Genomic DNA, 15532 nt, shown 5'->3' with positions numbered 1-15532 from the left:
CTTTAATAATCAGCTGTACAAAGTGCTTATCTAATGAGAGGTCACACAGTCCGCTTGTACTACAAACCCATGCCGGATAGAACAACACTGTGTATTCAGGTACAGCTTGGCTATAGCGCCTCTCTATGACCTTGATTTATGTTTTCCTATGTAGTAACAATTGTACACACTTTTATAATCCTGTTCACGCAGGTTTGACTAGGGTACAAGTCAAGGTACAAGTCAAGGTTCTGTTTGTTGACGTTGTAAAAATAGGGTCGGTAGAGGAAGAGAAACTAAAAATAAAAACCCATTAAAATCTAAAATAACTTTTATAACATGCAAACTCCACCACGGAAAAATCCATACGTAAAACATGGAGGTATAATGTATAATGTAGTGTTAGCCAACATTAGTACTTACCCTAGTCTTAAACTTTAGGTTAGTTTTAAAGTGTAAGCGACTACTTCCTCTCTACTCAACGTAAAAAGAAAAATGTACATTCCATTGTTTAGTTAATGGGGCATACATGATCCAATCCACACGTGTGCAGAACATGAAGATGACCACTACACGTGCCATTAGATCATGGCAAACCAACCACATTTTCCTCCACTTCCCATTCATCTGATTGATCGTAATCAAATCTTATTCAAGACTGGTGGTCGTTTTGGGCCCACAGGCAGGGATTCGGTCTTAAAACAACCATACCTCTACATATAGCATTGTTGCTTAAATGCCTCTCGGGACTATTAACATCACCGGTCATGTGTTTTACTGAACATGTAAAAAAAAAAAAAAAAAGAGAAAGAATAAAAAATAAACCTACCAAGACTTGATAGCGCTCATTTTAGCCAAGAGATGTGCAATTTGGGCCTTTCAACTATTGTCCTACAACTTGCCAGTGGAACCCTGGTGTAATGAATGTAGTACATGGTATGTATATTTTGTTGCAAGATCTGGTTAGGCGTGCCGTTTCCTGGGGTAAACAGCTGCACTTCCTATTGATCAGCAAGTTCCTCAAAAGTACTATAAATGTATAACCTGGTATGCATTAAAAAGCAAAGCAGATTCTATACAGAAGAGTTGGTGTTGTGTATATTTTGTTCTCCGATCGATCGTAATGCATGCATGCAGGAAGATTTCATTTGATTGTCTATAAGCTCTGCATCAATCCACGAATAGCATACGTTGGATTTCACACTATGCAGCAGCTAAACAATATTACACCAGTCCAGTGCCTCGGTTCAAGTAGCCACAACTCGTTTTATTTAGCAGCTCCAAAAGAAAAACAAACAAAACAGAACATAAATCCTAGCCTGTTCGGCTCTAACTAACATAGTTAAGAGTTCCGTCTCTAATGTGAAAGCATCTAATGTCCCACATACTCAAAATAACAGAACTCACAGGTAACAATTGCAGTGTCCCTCAGCAGGCCTCTGACCTGTTCCCCAGGGAGCGAAGAAACAGCATCACAGCCTTTTAGCAACTCCTGATTTAGCCAGCAACTGTCTAGCAGGTTGGAAGACCCGGAATGGGCCTAACGAATGGAGCCCACCCTCCTCTCTCCATTCATAACCCCAGGGACCCCTTATACCGGCTTTTCTTAGTCGGACACAATCTTTGGGAAGTTCTTTCCCAAACACAACAATCTCCTTGGGGTGATAAAACACATAAGACAGAAACCTGAAGCCTACATATCTGCCACTTGCCACTCTCCCAGTGCTTCTGTCATAATATTTAAACCATTCCAGAAGTTAAAATATGAATGTTGTTTCTAATGCACTCCTATAGCATCGCACAGAAATGACATATCCTCGATAAGTAACGCAGAACAGAATCATTTCAGATATTATATTGCACACAAGCGTTCTTGCTCAGAGACCTCAGAAAAGGAGAGCAGTCTGCCAGTCATGTTTCCAGAAGACTTACTCTACTTTGCCGTCTAAGCGTCTGAGATTTACATTTCCCAAGTACCTAGGTCATATCTGGCACAGCCAGAGGTGCAGGACTAGAAACTGCTGCCTTAAGGTCAATGTTGAAAAGTGTTCCAGGACGATTTTCAGTCAGTAAAATAAAACCACAAGACCTATTCCAAATCCTGCCTTCCAAAATCCAGCCAGCTGCTCCAACCGCAGGGGGATAGTGAGAGGGGAGGGAGCAGACTGGGGGGAAGAGGGAAGTCATGGGAAACAGAGCAGGTAGTACGAGAGGGAACACGTGAACTAATGAGAACAGACGTAATGGAGATTGAGAGCAGAGACAGGTGGGAAGAACAGGATACAGACAGAACTCTGGAAGATGAGAGTGAGATCAGCAGACAACAGGGATATGGGAAAAACAGAGGAGCACGGAATATAATGGGGAGAGGGGATATAGACAACGTCAGGACAAATAAAGATGAACGAAGCCAGAGGGAGAATAAGGGAACAGGAGATGTCACCAGGGATAGAAGTAAGAGACTGGAGACAGATAGAGGGACAGGGGAACAAGGGAACGTCTTAAAACAAACTACAACCCAGGGAGGAGGCGACAATAAGGGTAATAATTAAAGTAACAGTCAGTCGATACAGTACAGTCAGTATACAGATACACAGGGGAAGAGAGCACAGAAAGATGGTCATAAGACAGCAAACTGCACAACTTGTTATTATTATTGTAGATTAATACATTTATATTACATTTATACACGGCTTAACATATTTTCTAATGAAAAATACTATATATGAGTTAGGCAGCCATTTAAAACCAAACCTCTTCAATACTGCATACCTGCACTCCAATTGCCTGTTGCATGCTGTGTGTTAAAACTTGCAATCATGCGGTACGATTCTGAACCGATTCCAATGCAGTGACACAGAGGGGAGGGCTGGAAAATTTTAGCCCTGGGGGCCTATCACTTCGACTCAGAAGCCTATTAGAAATATTTTAAAGGAAAAACAAAATGGCCCAGTGAACCAACCCAAGGTAGTCCACTATAGAAGGCAGATGCCCCCCAGCCCCACAGCCCAGCCTGTCCCTGTATTTCAGGCGTCCTGTGTTAAACGGCTAACTGGGAAAATCAAAATATTGTGAAACCAGTGCATCAGCAATGCATAAAGTTGGAGCACAGCATGCCTTAATTACCATTCATTCACACAGCCATAGCAAGCTCCAAAGCGCTTTACAATTGGGAACAAACACAGTCATAAAACAACTGTGGATATTAACCGACAGACAAAGAGTTGTGAGGTACCTGCTGGGAAGCTTATGACTTTAGTGAGTATGCACAAAACCAAATGCTGAATGAGGTTAGCCTCCAGTGTTATAAAATGTAATAATATCTTATGACATGTGCGGGCTACATACTGATAAGGCTATTCTGGTCTAGAATCAGCTACGGCTGGGGTGCGTGTTGTGTTGTAGAAAGACCGCCGCACCAGGGCGGGACAGGTTGAAGAGCATCGAGTCGAGGGTTTTTGGGTGCTTTGGGTGTTGCCGTGTACACAAAGTTTTGGATGGGTGGGGGGGGGGGTGGGATACAGGAGGTAATGTCAGGCAGAAGGAAAGGAGGTTGGATGTAGAACGGACACGACAGAACATGAGGTCCAAGGAGTTTCCATTACGGTGGGAGAGGATGTCCACTGAGAGAAAACAAAGGAGGAATTTACAAGAGTGAGAGGTGGCAGTGTCAGGAGAGTTGTCTATGTTAAGATACCCAAGAATAAGAGTGGTTAGGTCATTGGAGAGAGTCAAGTGGCAAAGTTTTCAAAGAACTGGGAGACTATTTCAGGAGGGCAATAGGTGACTGCAACGTAAAGGTGGAGAGAGACGATGGATGGTAGGGAGGGAGAGGGAGGGTTCTGTGGGGGATTAATCTGAAGGTGCAAATAGAAAATAGTAGGAAGCTACTCCCCCACCCCTATTGGGGAAGCAGTATCAGTGGGAGAGATTCAAGTTTCAGCAATGGAAAAAAGGCTGAGGAACTCAGAGAGGAATAGGTCACGGATGGGGGGAAATCTTTTAATTAGTGATCGCCTAGACACCTAAACATTATTTAAAAGTTATATTTGCCTATTACAGTGCACACAACTCACAAACAAATGTTTATGATAGTTTGTATAATGGAGCAGAACCGCACCGTTGCAGTTGCCGTCACTGTCAGCAGAACGGTTAAGCAGACCCCTTCCCAAAAATGAATATACTGCCTGGTTGCAGCTTGTATGCGAGATTGCTAAAAATGGGAATGGTGCATTAAAATGTTGGGGTTGGTTTTGAGATGGCCCGGGTCATGGAGCGTGGATGTACGGTGGTGTCTGGAGGTAAAAAAAGGGTCTTTAAAAATTGCATAAAACTGTAATAGCCGGAAACCACCAGAAGGTCGGCGCTATGACAGAGGAAGCCCTGAGAGACACAGACAGGAAGGTATTAGGGTCAGGTTTTCCTATAAAGTTCTAACAATGGCTGCACATTTCTTTAAGCCCAGTTATAAGTAAAATAATACATATAATCATACCCTCAGACACCCACTTGCCACAAAATACTCCCAGTAACCTCAAAATGTCCCACATGCCCTCAGATACCCCCTCCGAAACTTCCTGCAGTCTTCCCCACAAGTAACTCAACCCCTCCTTCCCCACCAAGTCAAAGCTGCGGTCGGAGGGTAAGACTCAGCGGGGGTTATGGCGTCCGCCTGATGCCCATCAATGATTTAAATTGATGTGAAGATAAAAAATTGTGGTACCAAATGAAACCATACAGATTTTATTATTATTATTATTATTATTATTATTAATTTTTATTTATAGGGCGCCACTAGGTGTCCGCGGCGCCGTACAGGGACAGACAAGATTACGATACGAGGTGAGACAGTAAACAATAATCACAGTAACTCAGTGAGCTCAAGGCACAGCTAGAGGGGAGGGAAGAGGGGAAGGTCAGCCAGCAACGGCACTTAGGAGGGAGGGCACAGATTTGCATTCTTACGTGCAGTAAACTTGGGTTGAGCTGTGGTTCATGCTTCTGAACCATCTAATGCATATCAAACTTCACATCTCTAAAATGTATATTAGTGCATGCATAAACGTGATGTGGTTTATATGTTATTTTACATGTGCTAAAAAAAACAAAAACACACAACACCAGGGTGCGTGTAGCCTAACACAACTTAATGCATGATCTTGGGTGGTAAGACAAAATATCAGCGGACATACAAGGCGACAGGACAGTTGCTTAGTTTTACCAGGCAATAACCATCTCTAGAACACCGGAGTACCCTTGTTGTGTTCAGTAAGATGTGGTCTTTGTATATTATAAAATAAGGATTCAATCATTATAATGGTGCCTTTTAATGATTGACAATTGTTATACCGGTATCAGTGCCCTGGATAGGGTTCAGGATCCTACACCAGTTAAACCGCAGATAATGACAATTATGAGAACAAATTATCAGGGCTCTTTGCAATAAATAGCTTTGCTCTCTGTTACAGCTGGCGAAGCAGCGGCAGATGCTACCAGTACGTGGTAACGGGAGACAGATGTCTCTCTCAAGCATCCACGCTGATCCCAGTTCTCCATGAAAGAGAGACACCCCATGCATGGGAAGACTTGTGAAACGCTGAGCGAGCTGCTCCGGGTTATTTGAGACACTGCTCCCACATTACAAGGAGCACCTGCTAAGTCGTCACATTCTATCACTGGCTGTTGTGACAGTCCTAGAGAAGGTTATTGGATCAGGGCCGACTCTCTCCCTCTCTCTCTCTGCACGGACAGCCAGCAATGTGCTCTACATGTCCTGCAATGACCACAGAGTACAATGTGGGCAGAATCCTTTCTTATTCTTCTAATTTATCAACATTTATCCGAGATTCCGCAAGTGACAGTCACAACAAACAATATGGACCCGATTCATTAGTGATCTTATCTTGTGCAAAAGTTAAACGGGGAGATAAGAGTGAAGTTAAGATGGATTTTCATCTTAACTTAAGAAATTCTTCTCTTACGCAGTGGATTTTGCTTCTTATCTCCATTTTCTGAGCATGCACAGAGTGGATTTGCTTAAGATAAGCAAATAAACGTCAGATAAGATCACCAATGAATCAGGCCCCATGTGAGTGAGTTCTCTGTACAGCGCTGCGGAATTAGTGGCGCTATATAAATAAATGGTGATGCTGATGATGATGAATATTGGATAACCCCCAAAAAATGTCTGACTATGAAGGACTCAGGTGCTCTTTAAAAGACGAGGAATCCTCATTTATATTATATTTAATAGGATATTAGAACTGATACCAGATTTTTCTGCATATTTCGCTGAATCACACATTTTTGTACCAGAATCACATTTAAAAGGTGCACATAACTTATGCTATGTTCCATTGAACCGTTCTCTGCTGTAAACTACAATGTCTCCAGACCATGATGCGCCAAACAGCTCAGACAAGTTAAATAATTACACTGTCGTTAGCTTTGAAGTTCAGACGAAGATTACCTGCTTTTTCTTTCAATCAATATAGCAATGTACGAAGCCGGCAACGCGGCACCAAACCCCGGCGTCCAGAAGAAGAATCTTCCCAGGATCTTCCTGTAAATGGAGAATTACAATTAACAAATATAATGCATTCCTCACAATTACAATCAAACTACCAGATGGGACATATGATACAGTTTCCATCGGCCTACTGTAAAGACCCCTAAACAATGGCTGCACACAGTACGGGGAAAACATCCACAGATGGTACAGTCTGCAGTTAATGGGTTAAAAGCCATATGCAACGCTGGTTTTGTTTGGGTCGAGCAGAGATTCAGGTCATTTCTCCTGAAACAATGGTTCTTTGTATCAACAGGCCTATGTCAACATGTTTCTGTACCGCTTGGACCCAAGACAATCGCTGTACATTTCAGGTTCTACATCCTCTCTTGCCCGTATCGGAATATTTCAGCACAAAGGAAACGGTGGAAGTTTATGAACGTGCCGGCTCACTTTGATTACCCAGAGTAAACACACAAGCAGAGATAAAAGCAACAACTACTAAAGAAGCACTCCCGTATAGTCTAAAGGACTAGAACTACAATTATAAAGTTGTGCAAAAGTTGGAAAGATGCTTCTAGGGCCATCGTTTTGTTTAAACTTTCCATTTTAATTCACTGGAATAAGAAACACTTAGAACTGAAAATAGGGCTGACACACACCAGACACAAAGCTAAATCAGTTCTTGCTTAACTCAATGCTCCTGGATGCCGTCAGGCCCTTAGAAGGGTGATGCTTCTCTATCTTGTAGCAACGACAAGGCTGAGTGATAAGTAGTCTGCTGTTCTAGACAACAGAAATTCTCTTTATAGTAATAGGCCTACACACAAGGGCACTCAGCGATATCACAATAAGTTTATTAGTGAATTACTAGGCTTTGCTAATTTTGACCATTTCTCTTATATTACTACGTTGCGTGGGTCCGATTTGTGATGCGTAGCAGTTATTATACCTTAGCAAACTATTAGGTAAATATACCACAAATGCTATTTGCAAAATAAAATTTGTTGCTTTGTCGTGTTGTGGTTATGTCGTATTGTGGTGAGGTTTCCCTCCAGCAGTCAAACAATTGTTGCAACCAAAAAATAATGTTATCAATATCTTGCCACTCTGTTGCTATGTGGTCGAATAATTTTTTTCGACACTAAATAACTATGTAATATTTGGTAGCTTTACGTTGACATCTGTGGAAGATATTCGCCAACAAACAAACAAACTTCTGATATTATATATATACACATATACACACACATACATATATATATTAGTGGCGCTACATAAATAACTGATGATAGACAGATAAATAGATAGATAGATAGATAGATAGATAGATAGATAGATAGATAGATAGATAGATATATGAGCTGCAGGGGTGTCATGTGAGATATATAGGGAGAAAATTCAACATTTCTACTTTTGAACACTTGTATACAAAATCCATAGCAAAACAGAAATAGTTTATTTTTGGTTTTTTTTTTAACACTATGCTTCATGTATGTACACTAATAGTTTGTATTAATTACATTTAACCTTGTTCAAGAAAACACAATTGCTACAAATTAAATTGTGCAGCGATCTACCTCCATAAATCTTACAATTCATAGAAAAAAGAAAAAATGTAAGGCATTCAGAGACAAAATGGCCCATTTACCCATTATCTGATGGGAGTTTGTGTCAAGCATCTGCTCTTTCAATATTATGTTCTATTAATAAGTAACCAGTGCCGCCCTCCCTTTGTCAATGGGAGATGAGATGAACAGACTCCAAGGTGGCCCCAGGAGTCCTGATGCGCCCACTTGTGCCTGGCTGCTGGGCCCACTACATCTAGTGCATAAATGTCCCTGCAGGGTTGGGAACTCGCTCTCTTATGGGACCAGTAACGAGCGAGTAGCAGCTCAGACGCTGCAAGAGGGAGAGAGACGTAGGCCCAGTCCAGCCTAAGTGGATGCAAAGACAGAGTACCCGGGTGAGAAAGGGGCCCGTGGCAGTGAAATAATACAGTAGACACTGATTGAAATATTTCCAGCAACCTATTCATATCGGGAGCTCCCCGCGCAATAGACTGTGTCATCCAGAGATTATCAACCATTGGGATTCAAATTACAGTAGTCACTGAAGTATTAGACAACACCGGCGTACTCAGGATAAAGCAGCCAGACACAGTATTCAATTAGCACTCGGACAAATCTGGAATAATGATGAGTTACTGTGTTCATCTACCCAGTGAGTTTATCCATGTTCCTTGTGCACCATATAAAGACCACACTGGTACCGGTCACGTGTGTTATCAGTTAGTTATGGAGTATCTAACCTAGAGAGCGGCGGACGTGTGTGTTACATCGCATATAGAGATTCATAGAATAAGTTGGGTTTCTCTTAATCAACTACGGACACCAAGAAATCTGCTCTGATTTGCACTGTTCTTTTATTGGTACAGTTCACTAATTTGTGCATGGGACACGCTATAAATCTCTTTATCGCTCCAATGTTCGTAGAAGTGCACTGTGCACTATGGGCCAGAGTCATTAAGGAGAGCAAAGCAGAAAAAAGGAGTAACTTTGCACCTGGGCAAAACCAAGTTGCCTTGGAGGGGGGGGTAAATTTAAAATGTGGGGACAGATTTATAGTTGGGGTCGGGCATGTCCTAGATCAACTTAAATTTCAGTGTAATAATGAAGCTATTAAGTATTTGTGTGGTAGATGAAAAAACAGCCTATATTTATCTTATGTATAAAATAATAAACTAATATTTACCCCTTGCATTGTAACATGGTTTGTCCAGGAGCAAACTTAATCCATTTTTTTTTTTGCTTTGCTCCCTTTACTGACTCAGGTCTTATATCATTTACCAATCACATTAACTGTGTGACCATTTCATCTACAATTGCTATTTTACCTGTGTCCGCTACACAAGCGCTGCAGTCAGTATGTGCTGAATACGCCTCTGCCGCTTGTAAAGAGCGGGATAACCTAGGGATCATCAACCTAGGAAAGCACACTACACCTACTCACTCAATGGCACACAGCAAGGACTGCCAGGAAGGAGGGAATCAATGCTCCCTGCGTCGTCCTGTGTCTGCAGTTTAAAAGCAAAGCAGAGGCGAAAACAAATCCTGACTGCTTGCAAAGGAGAGGTTATACCCTAGACCGAGCAAGCCCTAAAGCTTTGAGAAAGGCTCTATTAAAATAGAAAACACACACATGAATTTCTAAAAATCTTTTATTAGGACTCCAGGGGGTAATAGTATCAAGCTGGGCGTTTCTGCCGAGATGTTGCTTATAGCAACCAATCAGATTCTAGCTGTCATTTTTGTAGAATGTACTAAATAATGATACCTAGAGTGTGATTGGTTGCTATAGGCAACATCTCCACTTTTGAAACCCGCTAGAGACTCACAGTTTGATACATTTACTCCCTGCTTTCATGAACATTCCATTTTTTTGCAAAAAAAATTGGCGCACACCAGACTTTTTTTGGACATCTTGTTGGACATAATTGATAGCTATCAGAAAGCCTCACATTGCAGCCAGAATAATAGGAAAAGAGTGGAGAGAAATCCTACAGACTATGTACAGAGGTAGAAGCACGCTATAGTGCTCTCTGCAGTCAGAAACCTTAATCCCGCACAGCTGATCTTCATTACACAAAGAGCTACATGACTTTACTAGGAATTTTACAGCCGTTTTCCAAGCATAGAGCTTGCTCCCCTGTTCCCAGGCCGTCCTGATATTGATTATTTTAGGATTTCAGAAATGCCAATCAATCAGTGGATGTCATTCTTCCAAAGTGCATGATCATAAATGACAAACTCCGTGAAAGCAAGAATTTGGAAGGAAACGTTTACCAAATGTGTTACATTGTGTAAGCAGGAAAACATGTGTTTTGTTTTGCTATATAGTCCGAATGATTCCATCTAGAACGGTGCAATGCACAGGCACTATGTAGTTTGGTGCTAGCCTGACGTCTCTGTTAAAAAGTAAAGTTTAAAGATGTATTACCACCCCCACTCTACTACAGCTGAAGCCACCTCCCACAGTGTTATAATGGGAATGCGAATTAGGGCAAAAAGCTGAAATATCAGTCAGTTAATCTGCTGTGACATCACTGGCCCTGTCCCAAGGTATGAAGCCACCAATCCACACACCACATTTGTGTAGAGCATGCCAGCAAGTCTGTCACTCGCACAGATAACCAACTCCCTATTCAGTGTTCTCCCCAGCACCTATTTCCCGGGTGCTCCACCTGGCTCTTTCTACTTGTCACTCGGCTCTTGGAGCCCAACAGAGTCCTAGTATAATATAATAAAACATTGTTTCTCCTATTAGAACAGGCATTATGTGAGCACTACAGCCAGCAGTGTGTGTTAGACCACTGACCACCAGCTTGACCAGTCCATAACCTCCAACATTTATCATTATTATTGCAAAGTATTACAGCTGCCCCCACCCGGCTGCTTCTTAATGCCACCCGGCTGGCAACATTTTCTGGGGAGAACATTGCTATTAGCATGACAACCAGCTGAAGAGGGCGAGATAGAGCATGATACATATCTAGCCTGCTCTATTTCGCCCGTCTAAATGTAAAGCGTTGTTTCAGCAAAACCATGATCACTTTCCTGGCTAAGTGAAAAGATAATTGAGCTCCCACCCTCCCATCAAATCAAATTTTCATGCACCAACACTTCAATGCACTAGTGTTATTATACCAAGGCATCAAACAGATGTACGACATAGCCTAGGGTGACCAAAACGGAGCCAAGTGCCAGCTGTTCAATCTGTAAAACTATTTGCAGCAACTACGGTAATCGTTCTATTATTATGTTGTGTTTTTTCCCTTCTGCTTAAGGTTTTGCTTTTATTCAAGCTGCTCAAACTAGCTCAAATCCCAAAATTTTCTAAACGTTCAGAATAGTTTTTTTTTATCTCAACTAAAATATAAGGCATCCAAAATTGTAAACAGTCTGCAGTTGAAATCAGTCTTAATAATTATCTTGATCCTTGGGGAAATGGGTTTGATGTAGTGGTTTATGTGACGGGCACTGTATATGATTATAAGATTAATAATTATGGCTTCCTTGTTTTTGAAACAGAAAACCGCATAATATGAAGCTAAGTTTACACAAATTGTTCCGTTGCTTCTTCTGAGTTCCAAATATAGATGAAACGTTATAATAACCTATTATCCCTATTTGATCAATAGACCCCCTAAGTGCTAAGACCTAAATCCAGTTTTTGACGGGTTTAATGTTTCTCAATGTTTAACAAGCCCTCCGTGGCGATTATAGTGGGGGAAGGTTCCACATGACTATTTATCACGGAAATCGCCGCTGTCCTCCTATCGCTATCCCTAGCCCAGGATGGCGATTGCCGGGGATCACCACCCGAAAAAAAATCACGGCCGAACCAAGAGGCGGCAAAGGGGAAGCACGGCCGAACCAAGAGGCGGCAAAGGGGAAGCACGGCCGAACCAAGAGGCGGCAAAGGGGAAGCACGGCCGAACCAAGAGGCGGCAAAGGGGAAGCAGGGCCGATCCAAAATCAAAGCACAGAGTGATATACTGCACATCATATGTAGTCTGTACAAGGAGTGCAATGACTGATGGTAGGAGTAGAGATACTTGGTGGTATATTTACTAGACTGCAGGTTTGAAAAAGTGGAGATGTTGCCTATAGCAACCAATCAGATTCTAGTAATCATTTATTTAGTACATTCTACAAAAAAATTGCTAGAACCTGATTGGTTGCTATAGGTAACATCTCCACTTTTTCAAACCCATAGTCTAGTAAATATACCCCCTGGTCTCCTTCCCCTGTATCTCCTTTAGTCCTGCTGTCAGTCGCCTCGCTCCTTGCATAGAGTACAGGAGGAAATGCATGGCGATATATATCACAGTGCACTTCCACTTGCAATGATTGCTTATGGAACTGGCGATTGTTGGCTAGGGAAGGCTGGGGAGTGACAAATACAACTCAAAACTATAAATTCATGTACAATTTCATTATAGCTCATCAAATCAAGTTCATTTATGTCACTTACATAGAGCGTTGTGCTGGAGTGGAACCCACCACAGCAGCAAACTGTGTTCCGGGCCTCATCTGGAACACATTTGGAAACGTTTCCGAGCATATAAGCACTGCATTAACCAACTCTGGCAGCAAGTACAAAAGTAGCATAGCACGAGGTGTGTGCATCCCCATAAGTGAGTCCTTAAAGGATAACCGCACCCAAAACTAAATATTTTCTTTTGGGCGGAGCAGAAAGTGTTAACTTGAAAAAAACAAGAGCATGGTTACATGCTGGATCATCCAAGTTCCCCAACGGGTCTGACAATCCCAGGCCACCCTCAGCTGTGCTCTTCTCACTCACGAGCTGTTGTCAAGGCCCCTCCCACAAATAAACCTTCTGATCAGCTGAATATGAAGATGACTGCAAAGGGGCATCCCTGTTTCAAACAGGCCGATCGCTGTATAGGACCGTTAGTCCCATCAGGGACCCCATACACGTATGTTCTTGTGTCAAGTTAACTCTGTAATATATTATCATCATAATATGCATGAGTATTTGTATGTGATATTTCTCTCCTGCATGTGATATAAACTAACATCTGTTAATGGATTGTTATGACTCAGAGGAGCCGGCTTAGTATAATGCTCGGATCTGTTTCTTTGTAGCTGTGTATAATAACACACCAGCGAGAGTGTTGAAATGCACACGCGGTCTCTTTATTGCGTCCATTACCGCTAGATTAGACAAAGATGGTTTCAATTATGTATATTTATGCTTACACTACTTCTTTATTAGGCAAATTTCCTAGACGATCTCTAGTGGTGTCCCAGCTAGTCACGTTTCACTTTTGCATTCAATAAATCAAGTTTAGCCAACCTGCGGCTTCCAAGGCATCCGGAGCCTTGTGGTTCTAGGAGAGATGGAGGGGCAGACGTTGCCCAGCTATGATGTTAACCATGTGGACAGATGTTATTCTGTCTTACTTACATAATGTGTTTCGGAGCTTCCATATTTGTTACTTAGGTGAGGTAAACTGATAGGTTAGTGAAAGAGAAACTTTTTTTTACCAGCTACGTATAAATTTATTTGTAGTACTTCAATGTGATTTGGAGAGCCTTCATAGTAAGGGGAGGGCTTGTTAGATCTCCCCTACACACAAACACTAATGGATCTAGGGGCAGCACGGTGGCTTAGTGGTTAGCACTTCTGCCTCACAGCATAGCCTTAGTTAAAGGTTACTTTTGAACTACTAGTCTGACACTAATAGATCACATGGAGATCTGATCTGGACCTCGCCTAAACTATTAAATGTGTGTTATGACCAACAATAATCTAGTCGTCATTCATTGGAAAAACCAGTAAAAGTGTTCTCCACAATAAAGGAAATCACAGCGATATCATCATGACTACACCGGGTTGCATAGCAACCATTCAAAAACGCACACGAAATTGCCCAGGCTCTTTCACAATTTCAACATGAGCGCCATGTGCAAGCGATCCAAGGGGCAGGAGTTGGATCACTCACTGGTCCCTTAGGCTGTCACCGTGCACGTCCGCCATTACTGAGCGCTGTTTCAGAGATATAATGGGTCCGGGATAATGCTCAGAGCTATGTTTGGTCTGATATATTGTGGGCAGTATGATGATATATTATACCTTTAGTTTTAAGGCTTATTTGAAAAATGTTTATTGAATGTGAACTCCAACTACTCTGCCGCTTATACAGTATATAAAGATATAATATGCAGGGCAAATCTGCATTACATTTGGTCCTGTGAATAATTGATTCCAGGTGTGATGTAAATAAATCTCTTTACAGGGTGATTTAAAGACAGCGAAGGGAAATTACCTATTACCTCGCTGAAATTGCACAATTTCATAGGAACTTCTCAGTTATTAATTGGAAGGAACTTGAACAGTGAATAAATCCATACCAACCAATCTCACACTTGCTTTTATTAGTCTACATTACACAAGACCCCAGATACTAAGCTGTGGTACCTGGGGTACCCCAGACGGACTTCCTGCATTAGTAAATAAATTTATACACAATGTATTACGTTACAGATATAAAGGATACTTGGTAAGGGAAAGATATCAGACAGATCTGAGCTGATGATTGGTTGCTGCAGGTTACTGCACTGTGCAATCCTAGTTCCTCAGGACCATTCCCAGCTCCCCTTGCCCATTACCAGCTCCCCTTGCCCATTACCAGCTCCCCTTGCCCATTACCAGCTCTTCTTGCCCATTACCAGCTCCCCTTGACCATTCCCAGCTCCCCTTGACCATTCCCAGCTCCCCTTGACCATTCCCAGCTCCCCTGCCCATATCTAGTTAGGCCTTATAAAGAAGTGATCTTCTAGATAAGCAACCAACTATCCACACAGCAATATCACACATGGAATCGAGCAATAGGCTCAAAAACATGTCTGGCCCCAAAATGAGAGTGTTATGGCCAACAATAATCTAGTCGCCATTGATTGAAACACCCAGTAACACCATGATCAATCTTAACATGTGGTGTAAAGCCAGTTGAACCCCTTGTATTCACTTGCAGTTATTGTGAGGTAATAGAGCAGACACCGTCCAAAATAATGCTAGGTAGGGGGGATGTTTGTACAAAGGTGAGGGAGGGGGGATGTGTTTGTACAGAAGTGAGGGAGGGGGGATGTGTTTGTACAGAGGGGAGGGGGGGGATGTGTTTGTACAGAGGGGGGGGGGGGATGTGTTTGTACAGAGGGGAGGGGGGGATGTGTTGCAACCAAGGTGCAGGAGGGGGTGGGTGGCTTGAGTTCAAACAGTGTTGATGGGGGTGGGTATGTATTACTAAGGAGGTGAGGGAGGGGGGTAATATGTTAATACATAGGTGGGGGGAATGTGTTAATACAGAGGTGATGGGGGAGGTGGAAGTGGGATAATACAGAGGTAAGAGGGATGTGTTACAGAAGAGGGGCATGGCTCCATTGGGTGCGACTATACACGCTATCTGGTGCACCGCTTCACACAAGTCTACCCCACGAGCAAGTTAAGTCTTATTGC

The 15532-nt window shown here is 42.3% G+C and overlaps 1 protein-coding gene across 1 annotated transcript in view; it reads right to left on the bottom strand.

The window, feature by feature from the left end:
* The window catches only part of TMEM135 (transmembrane protein 135), a 265659-nt gene that overhangs the window by 219216 nt on the left and 30911 nt on the right, over positions 1 to 15532 (bottom strand). The window contains exon 3 of the mRNA XM_075198696.1: positions 6449 to 6541. Coding sequence (XP_075054797.1) covers positions 6449 to 6541 — 93 coding nt within the window. The remainder of the gene's footprint in view (positions 1 to 6448; positions 6542 to 15532) is intronic.

The sequence above is a fragment of the Mixophyes fleayi genome, chromosome 2 (assembly GCF_038048845.1).
Source record: "Mixophyes fleayi isolate aMixFle1 chromosome 2, aMixFle1.hap1, whole genome shotgun sequence".
NCBI classification, from domain to species: domain Eukaryota; kingdom Metazoa; phylum Chordata; class Amphibia; order Anura; family Limnodynastidae; genus Mixophyes; species Mixophyes fleayi.
Note: the sequence above shows the minus strand (reverse complement) of the source record. Positions and strands in the feature narration are given on the sequence as shown.